This window comes from Macaca mulatta, chromosome 6, assembly GCF_049350105.2.
Source record: "Macaca mulatta isolate MMU2019108-1 chromosome 6, T2T-MMU8v2.0, whole genome shotgun sequence".
Classification (NCBI taxonomy): domain Eukaryota; kingdom Metazoa; phylum Chordata; class Mammalia; order Primates; family Cercopithecidae; genus Macaca; species Macaca mulatta.
Window position 1 is genome coordinate 60,856,095 of NC_133411.1, and position 20,136 is coordinate 60,876,230.

The window sequence follows — 20,136 nt, forward strand, 5'->3', positions numbered from 1 at the left end:
AAGTTACAGAGATGGAAAAGCTACATATCAGAGTGATAGTAGCCCCTTAATACCTGAAGCACCAATTAACTCTGCCATTCCTAAGTAAGCAAGGGTCAGGAAAGATCCTATCTAAGTCAAGTGCAATGCACTAAAATCTTTCAAGGCCATTCCATCCCAGTTCTGGCATGCCCCAGGTTAACTCCTTAACCTCTCTATTGTAGACTTTAAAAGCATAACAGTCTCAGTTCCAAACTTAGAATAAAGCCTACTTACTGAAGGCATGATTCTTTTAAAATATAAAGAATGTTCTATGTTCTTTAAAAACATAAGGAACTTCTAAAGAAATATTTAAGTAAGAAAATCTTGAAATCCACATATACCTATCAACATTGTATATGACAAAATAAACATCCATTTAACAACCTATGTACAAAATCCTAGAAATATCTACAGTGACCCAGTAACCCCATGATAATGTGCTTTCAGATATAATCAACAGCCAACACCCACCCCTGCTCTCCAATGGGGACAGGCTGAAGCTCGATGGCAAGCACAGAGTGACACTGAACTGAGAGGGTAAGGCTGAACCGAACCCGGCAGAGGAAATAGGCAACCCAAACCCGGCAGAGGAAGTAGGCGAAGGGTTTGTCTGCCCTTCCAGTATCCTTCTGGACCAATCTCTCCAGAAATAAGCATCAACTGATGTAACCAGGTGATTCCTAAAGTCAGTGTGGCTGTCCTGTGGGTCCCAGCCACAGATAAGATGCAGAGTGTTCCCCGAGGTATTTTAGGTTGGTAGAAAAAGATCACTGGGTGGATGCCTGGCACAAAATAGTTATTCAATAAATATTTGTTGAATAAATGGATTCCTTAGGTAAAAGACGTTTTCACTAGATATAACAAATAGGATTACTAGGTTTCTTATTTGCCCAAACATAAGAAAAAAATCCTTCAATCTAAGTGTCTGAAAGTATACCTTTTGTTCTTAATATGCATAATGCAAATTTTGTGATGATGACAACTGCCCAAATTGTGCTAGTATTTTATTATTTTATGAGCTATATGTTTACTTGAAATTTGCTGAGAGTAGATCTTAAATATTCTCACCACACAAAAGAAGGGACTACGTGAGGTGAGGAATATGTTAATTAGCTGGATTGTGGTAATCATCTCACAATGTATATGTATATCAAAACATCATATTGTATACTTTAAATATATATAATTTTTGTCAAGTATACCTCAATAAAGCTGGAAAAAATTTTTAAGAAATATATGGGACTTATATATACAAGTCTATCAAAATACTATAAAGCTTAACCAACTAAAAATTAGGGCATTGTTTACCTAAACATTTTAACACAAACCACGTAAATTTCCTAAAACACAAAATCATAACAGGTATTTATGACAATTTTGTCCTGATTTGTATATTGATATAAAATTAACAACTAATAAAAACAAAGTTTTCTGGTAAGATTATAGATTCTAAAATCCCAGAAATCTCCATAGTAAGAACTATTTTAGGCAATTTTAAAAAAAAGAAAATACTATTTTTAAACTTTTGAAATCGGTTTTAGTTTATTATTTTTAATATATTTCTGAAAATATGTATCAAGACTGTCTGATAATGATTTTTTAATACTTTCCAGTTCTGCCAACATTCCTGTCATGCATCCTTGATAATAACACTCTCCCTGAACCCGGACGGCGGTGGTGAAGTGGGGCTGGTGGAGGAGTATCTTTCTGAGTCAGTTAAAGTCACTGAGGAGGGCCCATACCTCAATGTGAGTTTGAGTTACAATTAGAAATTAGTCATGGAAGGACATGTCTACCACAGACATCTTTCCTCACTTTTAAATTATTCCATTTCTTTCCTACAGTCCTCCTTCTATCTTTAGTTCCATTTTAAATAACCCCCATCCTACATATCCATTTATCTTGCTTCCTTTTTCCTCCTTTTGTCCCACTAGTATAACATAAGAGACTGTGCTTCAGTAAACTATCCTAATGTGGAGAGAAAAAAATCAAAATGTGATCAATGATCATAGTTTAGCAAAGTTAAGATTGCAGGCTCTAAAAGCTAAGTGATTAATTGTTGGATACCCAAAAGCACTCTTTGTTTCCTTTCCAAGATGACGACTCTTCATAAATTTCCTAAAACACAAAATCATAACAGGTATTAAAAATAGACCATTCTAATATATGAATAACAAATACATTCGAATAAATCAGGCAAACGAATATCACATCTATTTCAATGGCTCCTCTTTCAACAATCCATTAGACATTTGTATAAGGCACTGAGAGCAGAAAAATGAATGGACATGTTCTCTACATTTAAGGACTCTCAACACAACTGCAAAACTAAGAGACAAGAAGCTATAGCAAAACAGGGTACAACCACAGAAGGAAATAAACAATTAATTCTATTTGGGGTCATGATGAGAGACATCATGGGCAAGGTTACATAGGGGAAGATAGAAGGTTACATAGGGGAAGATACATAGAAGGTCTTTAGTTTCAAACATTTTTTTTTCTTTCCAAACACACCTACTACTTCAACATTTCTAAATATGCTTTTCCAAAGGCAAATATCTTCATTAGCTGTTAAATTATGTGATCACCTCTCAGAAGTTCTTAAACAAGTTTGAGCTGCACTCTGGTATGAGTTGTTCTGTGATGTATGCACTCTACCTACCTGCCACCCTTCCCTATATCACAGATGATCTCAAAGCACAGGCCAAGACTAGAACCAGACTAGAAGTTACATAGTTTGTAGAAAGGAGGGGTAAGAAAAACATATCACTTTTTCTTCTCACTCTCTAGTCACATTCCATTTCTGTGGGGAGAGGAATTCAAATTCAACTGTCCTCTGAACTCCTGCACTTCGTCCGACTCTCTATGGACAAACAAAAGCAAAATACGAAGCCCAGCTAGTCCTCAAAGCATGAAAACAAGAATATGCCCCAACTCCTGCTCATTACCTGTATTTCTGGGGTTGCTCCCATCTACTTTCTGTCCACTGACTGTGCACCCTTTCCTCCCTGGTAAAGAAAGCTACCCCTGCCTCTCAGGCTTGCAGCTCTTCCTACCTCTCCCTCTCTGGGGGTCTGCCTCCTGTTCTGTCAAAATTGTGTCAGCCTTGTTGATAGCAAGGGAACAATACATCTGAGCTTCACTAAGTTTCTTTTCACATATTTTATCCTCTAATCCCTATGTATTCTCTTACAACAATGGGCTTCAATTTTATTCTGAAAACATGGTCACCAAATTTCTCAGGCCCTGGTTATGAGTCTAACTTGCTTATTTCTACCACTGACTGAGGCAGGTCCCCTGAGAAGGAGGGGAGAAGTGCCCTTTAAACGCCTTGGCTCTCTGCTCTGGTCTTTTGATCTACTGAGCTGTTCATTAACTCTTCCGCTCTGCTGACAGCCACAATGCTGAAGGCAATTCTAGACAATTCTAGACATTGAATGTGCAACCACAGAACAATCCCACTGTTAAATGTTACTACACCAGAGGAGAAACGAGGGAGTTGGGCCTTTTCATCCCGTCAGAATGCTCTATTTAACCAGAGAATTACTTGCCCTTATTGACAGAAAACATGCCAGAAGTTCCTATTTCTGTTTTTAAACCCACTCACTGTGCATTTTCTCACAGGGAGCAATATCTCACCATTTTTTTTTTTTTCCCTAAAAAGGACCTCTAGGAAAAGCCTCTTTCACCTTAAGGAGTTTCTATTTTAGCCACCACCTAAATAGCTAATGCATTATTCTCACTCTCCAACAGAAAGATCCTCTAATTCAAGGGAATTACAATCCAAGAGAAATAACTTCATATATTAACCTCTCCAACAGTCCAGACCAGGAATTCTCACTGTTACCACTTGTTGAGGCTTACTTTGTGCCATGCATTCTTTGGGGCACATATTTTTCATGCTTAACAAATCTTGGAAAGAAGATATTTCACAGATAAAGAAAACAAGATACTACAGTTAGTAAAAAGTCCATGAATATGGGGGGTTTTATCTAAAAATTCCTGAGAGAAATCAGGCCCACATAGTAAAATGTATTATTTTCTTAACTTACCTTTTTCCATATGGGCACCTTGGCTTTTAAAGTATCAATGGCATAGCTCACAGCTTCAAGAGATGCAGCTCTGTGGGCTGAGGACACAGCAATGATTATGCTTGCTTCTGACACTGGAACCAAGCTTTAACAAGATGAAGAGGAAAAATCACTATCACCTCTGAATCTATGTGTTAAAAAATCTGCTGGATAGATGAAAAAAAAAAAAATCCAGGTATGCAGTCTTAGAATTATACTGTAGTTCTATTTTACGTAAACATCCAGTTAGAAAAGAGTAGTTCATCGCAGTAGCATTCAGCAGAGGCAGCAGATGAAGCTGATGCTACAGCTAATTTGTTAGACTCTATCCACTAAACACTTCTGATGGGCACCAAGGGAAATCCTTTCACTGATACAGCAAACGCCTGACTCAAACAAACAAGTGCCAGGTAATGCCTAGAGATACAAAGTTATGTCCTAATGAGTATAATACAAAATTTAAAATAATAAATATCAAATAATAGGAGTGATAATATTAACCATTAATAAAACTACTGGTTATTAATAACAAACTAGTAACTAATAGAGTATGACAGATAAAGTCTCAATTACTGGCTTCTTTTTAAAGCCAAGAACTCTTTAGGGGAACAAAAAGGCAAACCACTTTAATGACTTTCAGAGGCATTTATATCAAAAAGAATCTGTCACAGATTGTCATATAAACAGACTCCAGACCACAAAACAACTCTCAAAAGGCCTCAAGGCCTTTAGCACACATTAGCACAGGCCTGTAGGCCAAGGGCCTGAAAGTCTTGGCATAGGTGCACTTTGTTATAGTAACAGAGGCAACAAGAGCTCTCCCAATATCAAAACCCACCAGGCAGTCACTAAAGGTACTAACAGCCATCCCTATTGTCCTCCAAAAATAATACGTGAATGTTCCTGTCATAGTAATACAGAATTCCTAAGAAAGATTCAAGAATCAGAGTTAGTACAAAGATGAAAAACAACTATACTTAACTTTTAAATTGATAAAGGAAATCATACCCAAGTCTATGGAACACTGCTATGTGTTTGACTGGCCATTTCTGCCTAATGTCACTACAAATCTTTTTGACTTCGTTTTTCGCCATGGGTAGATACGCTTCATATTCTAAGCTAATGACTTTCTTCCCTTCAAAGTTATTTCTTGTAGTCCCTTTAAAAATAAAAAAAAAAAAAATAGAAAGAAAAAGAAAACAATTAAAATAAGATTTTTCCCTACAAAAGAAATAGTATGTTAATTAAAAAGGATTATTTTTAATAGTAAACAAGCAGCATACCAATTCTTCTAAAACTACTTTGAAATCATCTAAAAACAAAATTTGATTAGGAAAATAAAACAGATAATCACAAAGATGATAAGGAAATAAAACAGCACTGATTAATCAAGCTTATTAAAATCACTCACCTGGCAAAGCAGGCAATACTCCTCTTCTGACTAACAGATACTTAAAAGGAAAACATTTATGTTCCCAGGACTATCAAGTACATTTTTACCTTCAATTTTGGAAAATCTAGAATTCTTTCTCCTAACAATGACTTTTATCCTACTTTTCAAAATGCCTTGTAATTTAATATAGGTTAATTTGAAGGTTACTAAAACAAAACAAGAACTACAAAAAAAGTCTACCCACCATCATGGGTAATCTTGGTTTAAAGTTCAGTATTTCAAACTCCTCCGTTAACACTGAACATGGAAAGCACATGGTAATTTCTATTGTCTTGTGCAGTGATAGATGCAATGAAAATTAACACTCACCTACAAATAGAGATACTGCACCACAGAGCGGAGAAATCACCAACTGTGAGACTTCATCTACTGAAAGTTTCTCAGCAGTAAAGTTTATAACGTCTTTAGATTTCTCTTCAACTTCATCTATATCTTTCCTAGAAATAACACGTTAGTAAACCTTAACAAAAGTCCTAGGGGTAAAACACTCAACAACTTATAGGCTCTTTCAATTTATATTTTTTTCTACATTATGTCGATGTAAAAAGAAGAGGTTGTGGCACAAAATATAAAGAGTTTACATGAGCCAAGACAAGGATAGCGGGCCAGGATACTTCTAAGATACCTCGGGGAGTTCCCTTGGGGAGCATTCTCTCAGCCTTTGTTGCAAGCAGGTTTTTAAAGGCAAAGGGAACAAGAAGTGGGCTGATACAATGATACAAAGTTTCACCAAGAATTCTCACAGGCGTACAGAGATAATGTTGATCACGGATTGGCTGTACACTGTTGAACTATAGGGTGGGTATAAATTAGAGTGTCCAGTATATGGATTTTATGGTTTCTTAGCTTCAGCTAGTCTGCAGCCCTCATAAGTGGATTCAAGGGACCAGTGGCTCACACCTGTAATCCCACCACTTTGGGAGGCTGAGGCGGGTGGATCATTTGAGGTCAGGAGTTCAAGACCACCCTGGCCAACATGGTGAAACCCCGTCTCTACAAAAACTCCAAAAATTAGCCGGGCAGTAGTGGCATACGTCTATAATCTCAACTACTTGGGAGGCTGAGGCAGGAGAATTGCTTGAGCTTGGGAGGTGGAGGTTGCAGTGAGCTGAGATTGATAATGCCATTGCACTCCAGTCTGGGCGACAGAGTGATACCCCATCTCAAAAAAAGGAAAAAAGAAAAAAAAAAGGTAATGATGCAGCTTAAGAGGGAGTGACATGACTGCCATTTCATTCCAGTGCCTTTCAGTGCCTCTTAATTTAATGTTTTATCTGAGGGGCTCACATTCCTCAGATAAAAAGTTTCTTTCCTTTTTTTCCCGACCATTAGATGTGTCAGGAGGCATGATTTGATCTGAATGATAAAAATAAGCAAGCGTAAAAATTAGCAAAACTCAATTATGTATATAAATATTCATAATGAATCAGGCATGACATAAAAAGTAATCCATCATTAACATGATCACTAAAATATAATCTATCTCAATGCCAATATATTCCAAATTCTGTAATTGCTATTCATATCTCCCATCAAGGTACAGTGGAGGTTACTGCCACTTTCACCTACATGCCCATCCCCTCTCACCACTGTGGTACCAAGCACTACACCTAAAGCTGCCTTTTTCTTTATGCAACAAAAAAGGGAGAACAGAAGTGACAGTGATTCTACCGGAACTGGGTTCCCTTCACAACCTGGCAAAACCCCAGGTAAGTGAGGAAATAAGGGAATGAACTACACACTTATTTACCAGGTATTGTGCAAAGCCCTTTGCCATGCATTTCTCATTTAATTCCTCAAACATTACTACATACTAAGGGCCAGAGACTAGGGCCAGGCACTAGGTATCAACCAGGGGAAAGAAGCACAAGCTCCTTTCCTCAGGGTGCTCACATTCAAATAGGAGAAATGAAGCATTACAGGAGAAACTCAGAATTACAAATAGGGATAACTCATGGAAATAAACAGGCTTCAGAGACAGAACCTGGGGTCTGGGGGAGATTTCTCTCAAGAGGCTGTATGAAAACTTGCGACCTGAAAGATAAGGAGGAAGTCTTGTAAAGAAACCAGGGCACAGGCCCCCAGGCAGTGAGAGGGAGTGGCCAATGCCAAGGCTCTGGGACAAGAAAGGGTGTGATGTGCTCCAGAACCTAGAACGAACGGAGAGAACAGGACAGGCTGAGGCTGAACAGATAGGCAGAATCTTGCAGGCAATGAGGAATATAATTATTAATCCTGTAAGATTTCATCTGAATTGAAAGATGAGAGAAAGAAGGCTCAGAGAATTTAAGGAACTCACTCAAGGTGCTGAAATTCCAACCAAGGAGTCTTAGTTAAGCCAATGTTCTTTTTCCTATCTCCTTTCTACCACAGTAACAGCACTATTCTTTATATATCACTGGATTCCAGGATTTTTCATCTGCTGCACAAGCCACCTAAGTGTCTTCCACCTCTTTTCCTTGCAAGAAAATATAGGTAATACAAATATGGTCTATGAGCTTCAAATCATACTGAGTTCCCACAACTTCTGATTTTACAAGACTACTGAAAGCTAGCTGGCAGGTTTTAAAAATGCATAACGCCAGTCTTGCCAAACACATTAAAGTAACACACAATGCTTTTGAGTAATCTTCGTAACCTTTTCAAAGAACAGCTGTAATTACCACAATACCCCTTTAATTGCAACCTATAGTTTTCTGAATAAATTCCAAATTTCAAAAAATCCAAATTCCACCTCCTGAAATCATGGTGGTGATATGGTGACCACAGTTTCTAAATAGCATTGAGATACATATCTGACAACAGATTCTTCTACTGTGTCCAGATAGTAGGCCTGAGAAAGAAGCCTAGTGTCGACATGAGGGGCAATGTGCTTTACAGATTGATTCTTCATTTCTTGTGGCACTGCCCTCCAGGAGGGTGGGCAAAAAATGGGTAAAAAAGATAAAAAGCCATCCTTGACTTGTTCCTTTCTTTAATGGAACCAAGTTTTTGCCATTAAGTATGATACTTACTCCTGATTTTGAATAAAAATCCTACCAAATTAAGAAAGTCTTCTTTCATTCCTAACTGACCAAGAGTTTTTATTCAGGCATGACTGTTAATTTCTACTGAATTTGTTCTTCGGTTGACAATAAATTAAGCCTTATTCTGTCTGTACTTATAAGAAGCCTGATCTCTCCAGACTATACTGAACAATGTTCTTGAACATTATCCGACTTGAATATGGACTAAGTTGTTTAGAAAGATGACAAGGTAGCATGGGTAGAAGAGCCACCTGCAACGAAGCCATAACAATAAACCTATTTTCCTTTAGTCCTGGACAATGGTAAGCTTTCTTTTCAGGCATTACTAGCTGTGTAATTTTTCTACATTTCTCCGTGGCCAGGAGAGCTATCATCTAGTATTAGTAAGTGTGGTTGGAAAAAAGTACAGAGACAGTCCAATAATATGAATTCAAATGTTGTCTCTTGAAAAGCTCTTGAATCCTCAGCAAAAAGAACAAAGCTGGAGGCATTACGCTACCCAACTTCAAACTATACTACAGGGCTACAGTAACCAAAACAGCATGGGACTGGTACAAAACAGGACACATAGACAAACGAAACAGAACCCAGAACACAGAAATAAAGCTCCACAGCTACAACTATCTGATCTTCGACAAACCTACAAAAACAAGCAATGGGGAAAGGATTCCCTATTCAATAAATGGTGCTGGGATAACTGGCTAGCCATGTGCAGAAGACTAAAACTGGACTCTTTCCCTACACCATATACAAAAATTAACTCAAAATGGATTAAAGACTTAAATGTAAAACTGAAAACTAGAAAAACCCCGGAAGACAACCTAGGCAACACCATTCTGGACATAAGAAGCAGCAAAGATTTACAGAAAGTAATTGCAGCAAAAGCAAAAATTGACAAATGGGATCTAATTAAACTAAAGAGCTTCTGCACAGCAAAGGAAGCTGTCAACAGAGTGAACAGACAACGTACAGAATGGGAGAAAATTTTGCAAACTGTGTCTGACAAAGGTCTAACATCAGCATCTCTAAGGAATTTTTTAAAATTTATGAGAAAAAACAACCCCATTAAAAAGTGGGCAAAAGACATGAACAGGAACTTTTCAAAAGAAGATAATCATATGAAAAGAAAGCTCAACATCACTGATCATTTGAGAAATGCAAATCAAAACCACAACGAGATACCATCTCACACTAGTCAGAAGAGCTATTATTAAAATAACAGATGCTGACAAGGATGTGAAGAAAAAGGAATGCTTATACACTGCTGCAGGGAGTGTAAATTAGTTCAACCATTGTGGAAGACAGTGTGGTCTAGAGACTGAAATACATTCAACCTAGCAATCCCATTACTGAATATATGCCCAGAGAAATATAATCGTTCTGTCATAAACACACATGCACACGTATGTTCACTGCAGCACTATTCACAATAGCAAAGACATGGAATCAACCTAAATGCCCATCAATGGTACACTGGGTAAAGAAAATGTGGTACATATACACCATGGAATACTATGTAGCCATAAGGAAGAACAAGATCAAGTTTTTTGCAGGGACATGGATGGAGCAGGAAGCCATTATCCTTAGCCAACTAATGCAGGAACAGAAAACCAAATACCGAATGTTCTCACTTATAAGTGGGAGATAAATATTGAGTACACATGGACACAAAGAAGGGAACCATAGACACCGGATCCTACTTGAGGGTGGAGGGGGGGAGGAGGGAGAGGATCAAAAAAATAACTGATGGGCACTAGACTTAATACCTGGGTGACAAAATAATCTGCACAAGAAACCGCCATGATACACGTTTACCTATATAACAAACCTGCACATGTATTCCTGAACTTAAAAGTTAAATAAATTCTTTTTAAGTTGGCTCTTTCACTTATTAGCTATGTGATTAGCTATGTGATCAAAGGCAAGGTTTTTAAGTCCTCTGAATTTGTTTTTCCACCTGCAAAATATGGATATTAATATGTCACTGTGCCTGACACGTAAGATCTCAATAAACCATGTTAAATGAAACATATCAAACTGGTATGTCTATTGTAATTAAACAGCTTACAATAGACTTGATGCAGAGATGGTGGTAGATATTCATAAATTTATTGGCACCAGTGAAGAGTTGCTGCATCAATAAAGATTTGGTACAGAGAGACTTACAAAGAATACACATTAACAGCAAACCACATACACTTTATCATCTGTATGATCCTTCCCCACACAACTGATTAAGAAAAACAAATCTCACATACCTAGACGGCTCAAAAGCACTATCCTCCACTAATGGGGGGGATAACGGCAATTTCGTCTCCCGGTTGAAGCAGGAGGAGCTGATCTCCAAGCTCGACATATTCTTGACGAACAGCAAATATTATCTGATTTCTAACAGCAGCCAATCTAAAGGGGAAAAAGTATGACTCAAAGTATCAATGCTATGATAGACCTCAAATCTCTTCAGCTGCAATTAGAGATATTACCTAGATATAATTATATAAAGCATCACCTGTAAAATTACCAATTAAATTTACACATAGTATATGGAGAAAGGACATATCCACTAAAGAACATACTTATACACCACAAAGATACGTTAAACTGCTGCTGTCAACTCTTTATTGGATGTTGTATGCCTTGGGGAATTAAACAACAAAAAAATGCACAAAAAACCCACCAGAGTGGAGGCAACACTCAAACCAGGTCAAAAGAAAAGTTTCCGTACATGGCCTTTCCAGTGTCCTTCTACCAGTACATGGCCTTTCCAGGATCCTTCTATCAGTACATGGCCTTTCCAGGATCCTTCTATCAGTACATGGCCTTTCCAGGGTCCTTCTATCAGTACATGGCCTTTCCAGGATCCTTCTATCAGTACATGGCCTTTCCAGGATCCTTCTATCAGTACATGGCCTTTCCAGGGTCCTTCTATCAGTACATGGCCTTTCCAGTGTCCTATCAGTACATGGCCTTTCCAGGGTCCTTCTATCCATGTGTACAGCCTAAGTATAGCCGCCCACAAACTACGCCTGTACACATTATCCTACTCAAATATGGATTAAGTTGCTTAGAAAGATGAAAAGATGGCATAGGTCATAGAGCCACCTGCAACACAGCTTTACTAGCTGCTCCTTTATACCTGAACAACGGTAAGCTTTCTTTTCAGGCTCAGTGAAAATGTATACAAGACCAGCTGTCTCCCTCCAGATAAAGCAGAACAGGAGATTCCACTGTGTTTCATTGTTTCATTGATTATCAGGCCACTGTAAGGGCAACTTAAAAGATATGAAATCATGAAGTAGTTTCCTTTAAAACATATATTGTGGAGTATCTTTTACACAGAATTAGGCTTAAACAAATATACAAGCTTAAGTCACACAATGAATATTCCTGAATCACCCTCAAATAAGTCACTTTTATATTTTGTTTCAAAAAGAACTTGAAGTGAGAATGACAGAAGTAAAATTATAGCTTTTCAGGAACCAGAAAAAAAAAATTAAATATTACAAAAACTCAAATTCAGCAGCATCTAGGATTTGTTGTAACTCATTTTTCTTTTAATCTTAGAAATATCTATGTTGAGCTCTCTAAAGAGAGGGAGAACAAAATGTTTAAAGCACACATTTTTAACTGAATTTGTAACAAATTCATTTAATGTTATAAAATTGCAGAAGTGACATGTGCAGTGTTTTGTAAATCATTAAAGAGAATATAATCATATCCCTCTGGGGTTCACTGTGTTTTGGGGTAAAATATCTTTAACCTTTCTTAAAATACAGTGCATATTTAGAGTTTTTCAGTAGTTCCAAAAAATACAACTAACGATTCTTTTTGACATTAAGCACGGAAATCAAAATTAACCTTATTTTTACTTTTATCATTTATGCATTTTGAAAATATTTAAGTGTTACTCATATGCATTCTACAAATGTTTCACTACCCAGGATGTCGAGTTTCTATCTCCTTCCACAGCTGCAACGCTTTTATTTCTTGTGGCACAGAAATGGTCTCTGAACGAACTCCTGTTATTTCAGCACTTTTTGCAAAATATAATACTACAACCTGAAAGTAAAAAAAAATGCTTTTAATAACAACTCATACTCGTTTTCTGACTGTCAATGTTGAGCAGTTTTCTCATTTTCCAAATGTATTGCTTTAATCAAAGATAAATTTTATAAAGAAAACTAAATAACCCCTAAAAATTTTCATTATATCTACAAGTTCAAATTCTGAGAACTTGTTTTTTTAAAAATAATTCAGACTAATTTCTGGATGCCTTTTAGTTTTATAAACTTAAGTGTGCCATCATTAAAATCCTAAGTATTTATCTTCTATGAAAACATGTTAAGGCTGTCTTTAATTGACATAAAAGTATAGCACCTTTTATAAACATGTAAGCAAAGAACAAACGTCTGAGTCAAGAGATGAGTTACACAAATAAAATAAATGAACAAATAGGCGAAAAACCTGTTTCTCGCGGTTGTCAAATGACCTTAGATTCCGGTCTGCATAACACTGTCCCCAGACGCTAAGGATTAAGTTATGCAACATAGTAAATCTGACATTTACAGAAGCAAGTAGCTTTGAAACCCAGGACAGACGGGTATTTGCTAGAACAAAGTTGTGCCAGCAGCCTGGTATGTAAGGGATCCGACGAAGTAAAACAGGCACCTGTCACTCCGTGCAAACTACTCTTTACGAAATAATTACAGGTTTGCAAATAATCAAGGATGTGGAAATCTACAGATGAAGCAGAAATGAGGTGCATTTCTTTTCAGATTAAAATTTTAGCTTTGGCCGGGCGCGGTGGCTCAAGCCTGTAATCCCAGCACTTTGGGAGGCCGAGACGGGCGGATCACGAGGTCAGGAGATCGAGACCATCCTGGCTAACACGGTGAAACCCTCTCTCTACTAAAAAATACAAAAAACTAGCCGGGCGAAGAGGCGGGCGCCTGTAGTCCCAGCTACTCGGGAGGCTGAGGCAGGAGAATGGCGTAAACCCGGGAGGCGGAGCTTGCAGTGAGCTGAGATCCGGCCACTGCACTCCAGCCTGGGCGACAGAGCGAGACTCTGTCTCAAAAAAAAATAAATAAAAAAATAAAAAAAATAAAAATAAAATAAAATAAAATTTTAGCTTCATCAAAACGAATAATCTGGGAAAGAGGTGGCCACAAAACGTCGAGGCGCCTTCAGAATGAACCCGTCCTTGTTGCCGTGAGCGGACAGGAGTTCTCGAAGTGGACCCGACTTCTGCTGGGGCAGCAGCAGCAGCAAAGTCCGGAGGGCCCTAGGGCGGGGGCGCCCCCAAACCAAAGATGCCGGCCAGGATGGGTGTGAGTTGGGGGCTAGTGGGGAGGTCCGGCTGACCAGGGCTAGGTCTGTGGAGGGAAACGGCGGGAGAGACACGTCAAGGAGGGCTCCGCACCCAGGCCCTCACGCACACCCGCCACCCTTACCTGGCACAGCGGCACCATCCCGCCTGGGACAGCAAGACCAAATTACAGCCGCAGAGGCGCAGGCGCGGGTCCTAGCCGGAGCGCAGGCGCAACCGGAGGGCGCTCGGCCCCCGCCTACTCCTTCACGGAGCATGCGCACAACTAGCTCCGCCCCGGCTCTAGCTGGTTCACTGTGGCGGACTGTTCTACGCGTGGGTTAATGTTGCTTCTCAGATGGGTCTTGGCGGTGAGAGCGAGCAATCAGTATGAAAATGGAGAAAGGGTTGACCATGTATGTCCTCCCCAGGAAGGAGGTCGTGGTGTAGGCGAGCAGAGGCCAGACTCCCGTGGACACTTGCCGCCTGCGTTATGGAGGCTTAGCTAATAACCTTGCAGGGGCCTTCATGCTTTTCCACTCGCTCACCTGTAGGCTTCCGACACTTACCTACGGTATGTGAACCTCGAAAATTTGAGACAGGTCTCAGTTAATTTAGAAAGTTTATTTTGCCAACTTTGAGGACATGCCCTTGACACAGCCTAAGGAAGTCCTGAGGATATGTGCCCAGGGTGGTCGGGGCGCAGCTTAGTTTTATACATTTTAGGGAGACAAGAGACATCAGTCAATATGTAAAAAGTACATTAGTTCCTTCCAGAAAGGCAGAGACAATTAAAAGCAAGCCCCGCCCCCCCCCAACTGGGGACTTCCAGGTCACAGGTAGGTAATACACAGATGGTAGTAGTATTTTGAGTTTCTGATAGTCTTTCTAAAGGAGGCAATCAGAATATGCATCTATCTCGGTGAGCAAAAGAGATGACTTGAATAGAATAGGAGGCAGATTTCCCCTGGGCAATTCCCAGTTTGAAGGGGCCCAAGATATTTTTCTTTCACAGGTATATGATTAGTGAGGCCCAAGATATTTTTCTTTCATAGGTATATGATTAGTGTTTCTTAAAGACTTGGAATATCCGCCTGGTGAGAACATTCGAACTGTTAATCACTTTTCCTGTTTACTGGCCGCTCGGTAATTGTCTGTATACTGTCCATCTAACTTTCCCAATTCTTGCCAACAAGAACTCTTGACTTTAAATTGCTTGCATCATTAAGTGGATGTAAGTTACACGTCCCTTTCCTTGGAGCTCACAGTCCTGGGTAGGAGAGTTTTAAATATGAGTGATAATTCCCTGTAATACTAAGGATATGTATCATTTCAAAGGTGGAAGGGGAAAGTAGTTGTGTCACCTTGGGAGCGTGCTCTAGTAAGTCTCACTGAGAAGATGCTGGAGATAAATCTGCTAGAATAGTGGCAGTAAATGACAAGAGTGGGAGTAGAGCATGAGGAAATTTCACTTCCCTCTGACAAGCCACAGGGATATGAGGAAGCATAATGAGTTCACGGAAGCGCAAGTAGTTGGCAAGACAGGTGTGCCTCCAGCAAAGAAGGAGGTGATGAGAAGTGAGACTGGAGAGTCCTTGGTAGAAAAAATTGACAAGGAGCAGTTAATACCAACTTATATCCTGGTAAAGTTGCTAAACATCAAGGATAAATAATTATATTCACACCCAGGCATAAAACTCAGGGAATGATGATAGTGGCCTTAACACTCCTCAGTGGCATCTGATGCCAGCAGGTGGCAATGTGCAGTACCTTAAAAAGGCTGAGAACAAAAGCGTGACCCCATAATATTACATACAGCGAAGTAGTGGGTCATGATTCTCCTAAATCAGCAAAAAATCAAAAAATATAATACCCAAGAACGCTTTTTAAAAATCCTTCTTGGGCAAAGAGTAATCAAAGTAAATAACTCAACAATAAAGGTATTAATGGGAAAAATGAAAAACTAAAACTAAAAAAAAAAAAAACTGTCATTGAAATTTTAATCCATTCAAACAAAACTAAGACATCAATTATGGGATTATGATTATAAAATAAAATGTAAATGACATCAGAATATTTTAAAAAATGGAAACTGTCCAAAGTGGGAACACATAGTTACAAAATATCAATTCAGGTTTCTTAATATTTTTCGTAATCTTTATTTCAGAAAATATTTTAGGAGCAATTATCTCTTACAAATAAACAATAATCTGATAATTTGTAATCCTGTCAGTTTCACCAGTTATTTTGTTGATAATTTCAAGTAAATGTATGTCAATAATATTGCCTTGCTTTCATTTTTTTATTTTCTAATTCCTAATGAGGTGAATCTTTTCATGTTTTCATTGGGCACCTATACTTCTCTGTGAAGTTTCTGTTCACGTTGTTTATTCATTACACTGTAGATATGACACAGTTTTTTTTTTGTTTTTTTTTTTACAAAATCCAGCCTCATCTATAATTTGTGGATATGCAATCAAAACTGATACCGAAAAATTCCAGGCTTATTCCATAAGCTTTGATTTTATTTTTCCTATGAATTCATTAATTAAATCAGTGAATCATCACAATGGTATATAAATTATTTTAGTAATAAGAAAACGACTTTATGAACATTTGCATTTCACTTAAGCTACAATTTTTTGTGAAAACATAATTGGAGCCACCATTTTCCCAGTTATTTTTACGATAAGGAATCCTATTTGGTTAAGAAAAAAAACAAGTTGAGGCAAAAACATTTCCATTTTGTTTTCAGATTAAAAAAGATGAGATTCCATGAGACTAGAAATGTAGGAGCATCTCAGACCTTCACAGAAGGCTCTATTAGAAGATCAGAAGCATAACTTTGCTTGTGAGAGGCGAAGCCAGCTGGACTTCCTGGGTTGAGTGAGGACTTGGAGAACTTTTCTGTCTAGCTAAAGGATTGTAAATGCACCAATCAGCACTCTGTAAAAACAAACCAATCAGTGCTCTGTGTCTAGCTAAAGGATTGTAAACACACCAATCAGCACTCTGTAAAATGGACCAATCAGCACCCTGTAAAATGGACCCATCAGCAGGATGTGGGTGGGGACAAATAAGGGAATAAAAGCTGGCCACCCCAGCCAGCCGCAGCAACTCACTGGGGTCCCCTTCCATAAGCTTTGTTCTTTCACTCTTCACAGTAAATCTTGTTGCTGCTCACTCTTTGGGTCCATGCTACCTTGAAGAGCTGTAACACTCACCGTGAAGGTCCGAGGCTTCATTCTTGAAGTCAGGGAGACCAAGAACCCACCGGAAGGAACCAACTCCAGACGTACTTGTAGTAGCAAATTATCGAAAACATTCATTGTGTTTTCTGGAAAACAATTTTTCCCAGAAACACTGGCAGAATCAGAGTTCATTGTGTCAAAAGAAAAATGTTAGACAAATCAAAATAAGCAAAAAACAATTTGTGAATTGAGTCCCTCTCCCAACCATAACAGGTTTAAAGAGACTCCAGTGCTGCCACATGATCAAAGAATTATGGACAAAAAAGGCAAATAAATTATAGGAAAAGAAAATGAGGTACAGAAACAGCTGGATTGGTTACAGCTTGGTGTTTACCTTACTTGAAGAGGGTTTTAACAGTTGTCTGCCTTTGATTGTCTGCAACACTGTGATTGGTATAAGAGTAGGTTTCAGCCTGTTTACACATCCAGTTAGGTTACAGTTCACTGTGTGTTGAGAAACCTTGAGGCCAAACTTAAAATTTGTAAGGAAGCAGCGTCAGGGATTTAAAAGTTATTAGATGTTCCATCAGTTGTTTCACCAATAGGTAATAGGTTTTTTTGGTTTTGTTTTCTATCTATTAAAATAGTATATAAAACTTGCCACCATTGATTCTGATTTATTATGTTACCGTTCAGTCTCTAATTGAACTGAGCCTATTTTTTCCCCTAAAATCCAACCTATTCATCCATTTACACAGATTTTTTTAAAAATCTAAATATTTTATATCAAATTGCCAAAAATGTTTAGTCACATTCTTTTTCTATTGCTGCCCATATATTTTCTGCCATCATTTTCAGCTACTAAATAGTATCTAGTCCTAGATATCTGGTAGACCATTATCAGGAACTCTTCGTGAAATGCTTCAGTGACCTTCTTTAAGTCAATAATAAAGTTGAGGTTTATAATCATATTCTATGACCAAAAAAAAAATACAGGTAATAGATTTTCAAATCTCAGCCCATGTCTACTCCTTTATTTCCCAGTGTGGCAGAATTTTTGAGCAGTGAAAATATTTCTATCTGAGGAAGTTTGGACTATGTGGTGTGAGATCCGTAGACATTGAACTGATGTCATTAACATATTTTAATATTTAAATTCCTTATTAAAAAATAGATGATGCGGTAGTTACTTTTTGAAGGACTACTGAAGCAGGATATTTCCCTGACCCCTTCATGGGACCCACGACAGAGGTTCCTTGTTTATTCAGCCTGCTGCCCACAACTCCTCACGGGAGGGAGCACACAAGTGAACAAGGGTGAGGACTGGAGTGCACCAGCACTGGAACAACCCAGCTGCTTCAGCGCTGGTGGGATCAAACTCCACTCACTTGGACACACTGTGTTCCACCCCTCATGGGAGGGAGCATGCAGGTGAGAGGATGCAGGAGTCAGGGTGAGCACTTTTGGGCTCCAGCAGGAGCAAACTCTGTGCAGGGCCCTGCAGCAGTGACTGAGGCGCTGCCTGTGACTCCCAAAGCCTCAGAGGATGTGTTACAGTGCCCTTTTAGCTCTGCCATCCGTAGGTGGCTTAAATGTAAACAGCTCAGTGGGCCCTTTGCCTTTTTGCATGAGGCAGCTGCCCTCCACCAGCAAGAGTAAAGGGCCAGTGTCACAGCCTTTTGTATCTGCACTCATGGCTCCTGAGCTCTTGTCCTGCATCCAGGAAAAATGAGGTTATACAAAAGAATTGAAGGATGGTAAATGTGGGATATTTTATTTCCAGTGAAAGTGGCTTTCAGCAGGAAGGAGAGCAGAAAAGGGGATGGGCTGGGTAGGTAATCTTCCCCTGAAGTCCTGCCATCTCTGGCTGGATTTTTCTCCAAAGTTACGCCGTCAAAATGTCCCTCTGAAATCAAGCCACTTCTCTCTGACATCCAGCGATAGTCCCTCACGTCCAGTTGCTTCTCCTCTCTGCTGGCTGAGTCTGTGGTCTTCATAGCACAGGATGGCGGGCAGGGTGGGCCATGAGTAGTTTAGGAAAAAGCAACATTTGAGCAGACAAAAGGGAGAGAAGTTCTCACTTTGGGCTGTGGTTTCAGGCTTTTTGGCTTGAGGGTGGGGTTTTGTCAGGGACCCTCCCTTTTCTGCCTAAAATTTCTCTGCCTCCTGCCTCTATCATTGTATCACTTGTTTGAAGTAAACCCATCTGGAATTACTGATTTTAACAAATCACACAGAATTTCAAACACCTTTCTGTGCAAATGACTTGTGAAGACATAGAGTATAGTATGCTGTTAACAAACAGCCCAGCAGTGTGCCTTGCACCTTGTAGGTGTACAAAATATTGTTAAGTCAACTTTATAATTGAAGGAGGTAACTTTAAAATGCTACATCCATGTTGTATAATTTTATTCATTGGTCATTTTAAATAAAAACAAAAGCCAGAATAAACCATATGTATTGTACTTGTTAGTTTATTCAACGAAATTTAGGTCAAAAGAAGCACACCTCCTTGTGGTTGGTTATTCCAACTGCAAATCATTCACCTTAAAATGAAAGAACATGGCTACAGAAGCTTTTTTTCAAATATGTTCTTCACTGATCATTTTCTAAAATGTATATATCAAATCCCCCAGTTTCAGATGCCAGAGGAAAGCCAGATCTTGAAATTTCATTTCTGCAAAAATCTAAGATATGCACAAAAATAGATTTTAGAAACAGAAAAATATACCACACAGATGTTGTTGAACCATAAAAAACAAAGCTTTATTTCTTTTTTGAGATGGAATCTCACTGTCACCCAGGCTGGAATGCAATGGTGCGATCTCAGCTCACTGACACAGCTGCCTCCTGGGCTCAAGTGATTCTCCTGCCTCAGCCTCCCAAGTAGCTGGGATTACAGGCGTGCACCACCACACCCGGCTAATGTTTTTGTAATTTTAGTAGAGACAGGGTTTCACCATGTTGGCCAGACTGGTCTTGAACTCCTGACCTCAGGTGATCTGCCCACCTCAGCCTCCCAAAGTGCTGGGATTACAGGCATGAGCCACCGCTTTTAAGGAGCATA

The 20,136-nt window shown here is 38.9% G+C and overlaps 1 protein-coding gene and 1 long non-coding RNA gene across 3 annotated transcripts; one reads left to right on the forward strand and one right to left on the reverse strand.

Annotated features, from left to right (window-relative positions):
- Positions 1 to 1,535: 1,535 nt before the first annotated feature.
- MOCS2 (molybdenum cofactor synthesis 2) lies at positions 1,536 to 14,067 on the reverse strand. Of its 2 annotated transcripts, XM_001095584.5 has the most exons (7): positions 14,024 to 14,067; positions 12,508 to 12,629; positions 10,829 to 10,973; positions 5,854 to 5,981; positions 5,100 to 5,250; positions 4,074 to 4,197; positions 1,536 to 2,139 (listed from the first exon to the last, which is right to left on the reverse strand). In XM_001095584.5, the coding sequence occupies exons 3-7, from the start codon at positions 10,924 to 10,926 to the stop codon at positions 2,074 to 2,076; spliced, it is 567 nt and encodes a 188-aa protein (XP_001095584.4). In that variant the 5' UTR covers positions 10,927 to 10,973; positions 12,508 to 12,629; positions 14,024 to 14,067; the 3' UTR covers positions 1,536 to 2,073. The 2 variants fall into 2 exon arrangements, with proteins under 2 accessions (XP_001095584.4, XP_014995555.3); XM_015140069.3 differs by lacking the exon at positions 12,508 to 12,629.
- An 87-nt stretch (positions 14,068 to 14,154) lies between these two features.
- On the forward strand, positions 14,155 to 19,523 carry LOC144341413 (uncharacterized). The gene is made up of 3 exons (XR_013418332.1): positions 14,155 to 14,452; positions 16,634 to 17,424; positions 18,244 to 19,523. It is a non-coding gene; the product is annotated as an uncharacterized LOC144341413 (long non-coding RNA).
- The last annotated feature ends 613 nt before the right edge of the window (positions 19,524 to 20,136 follow it).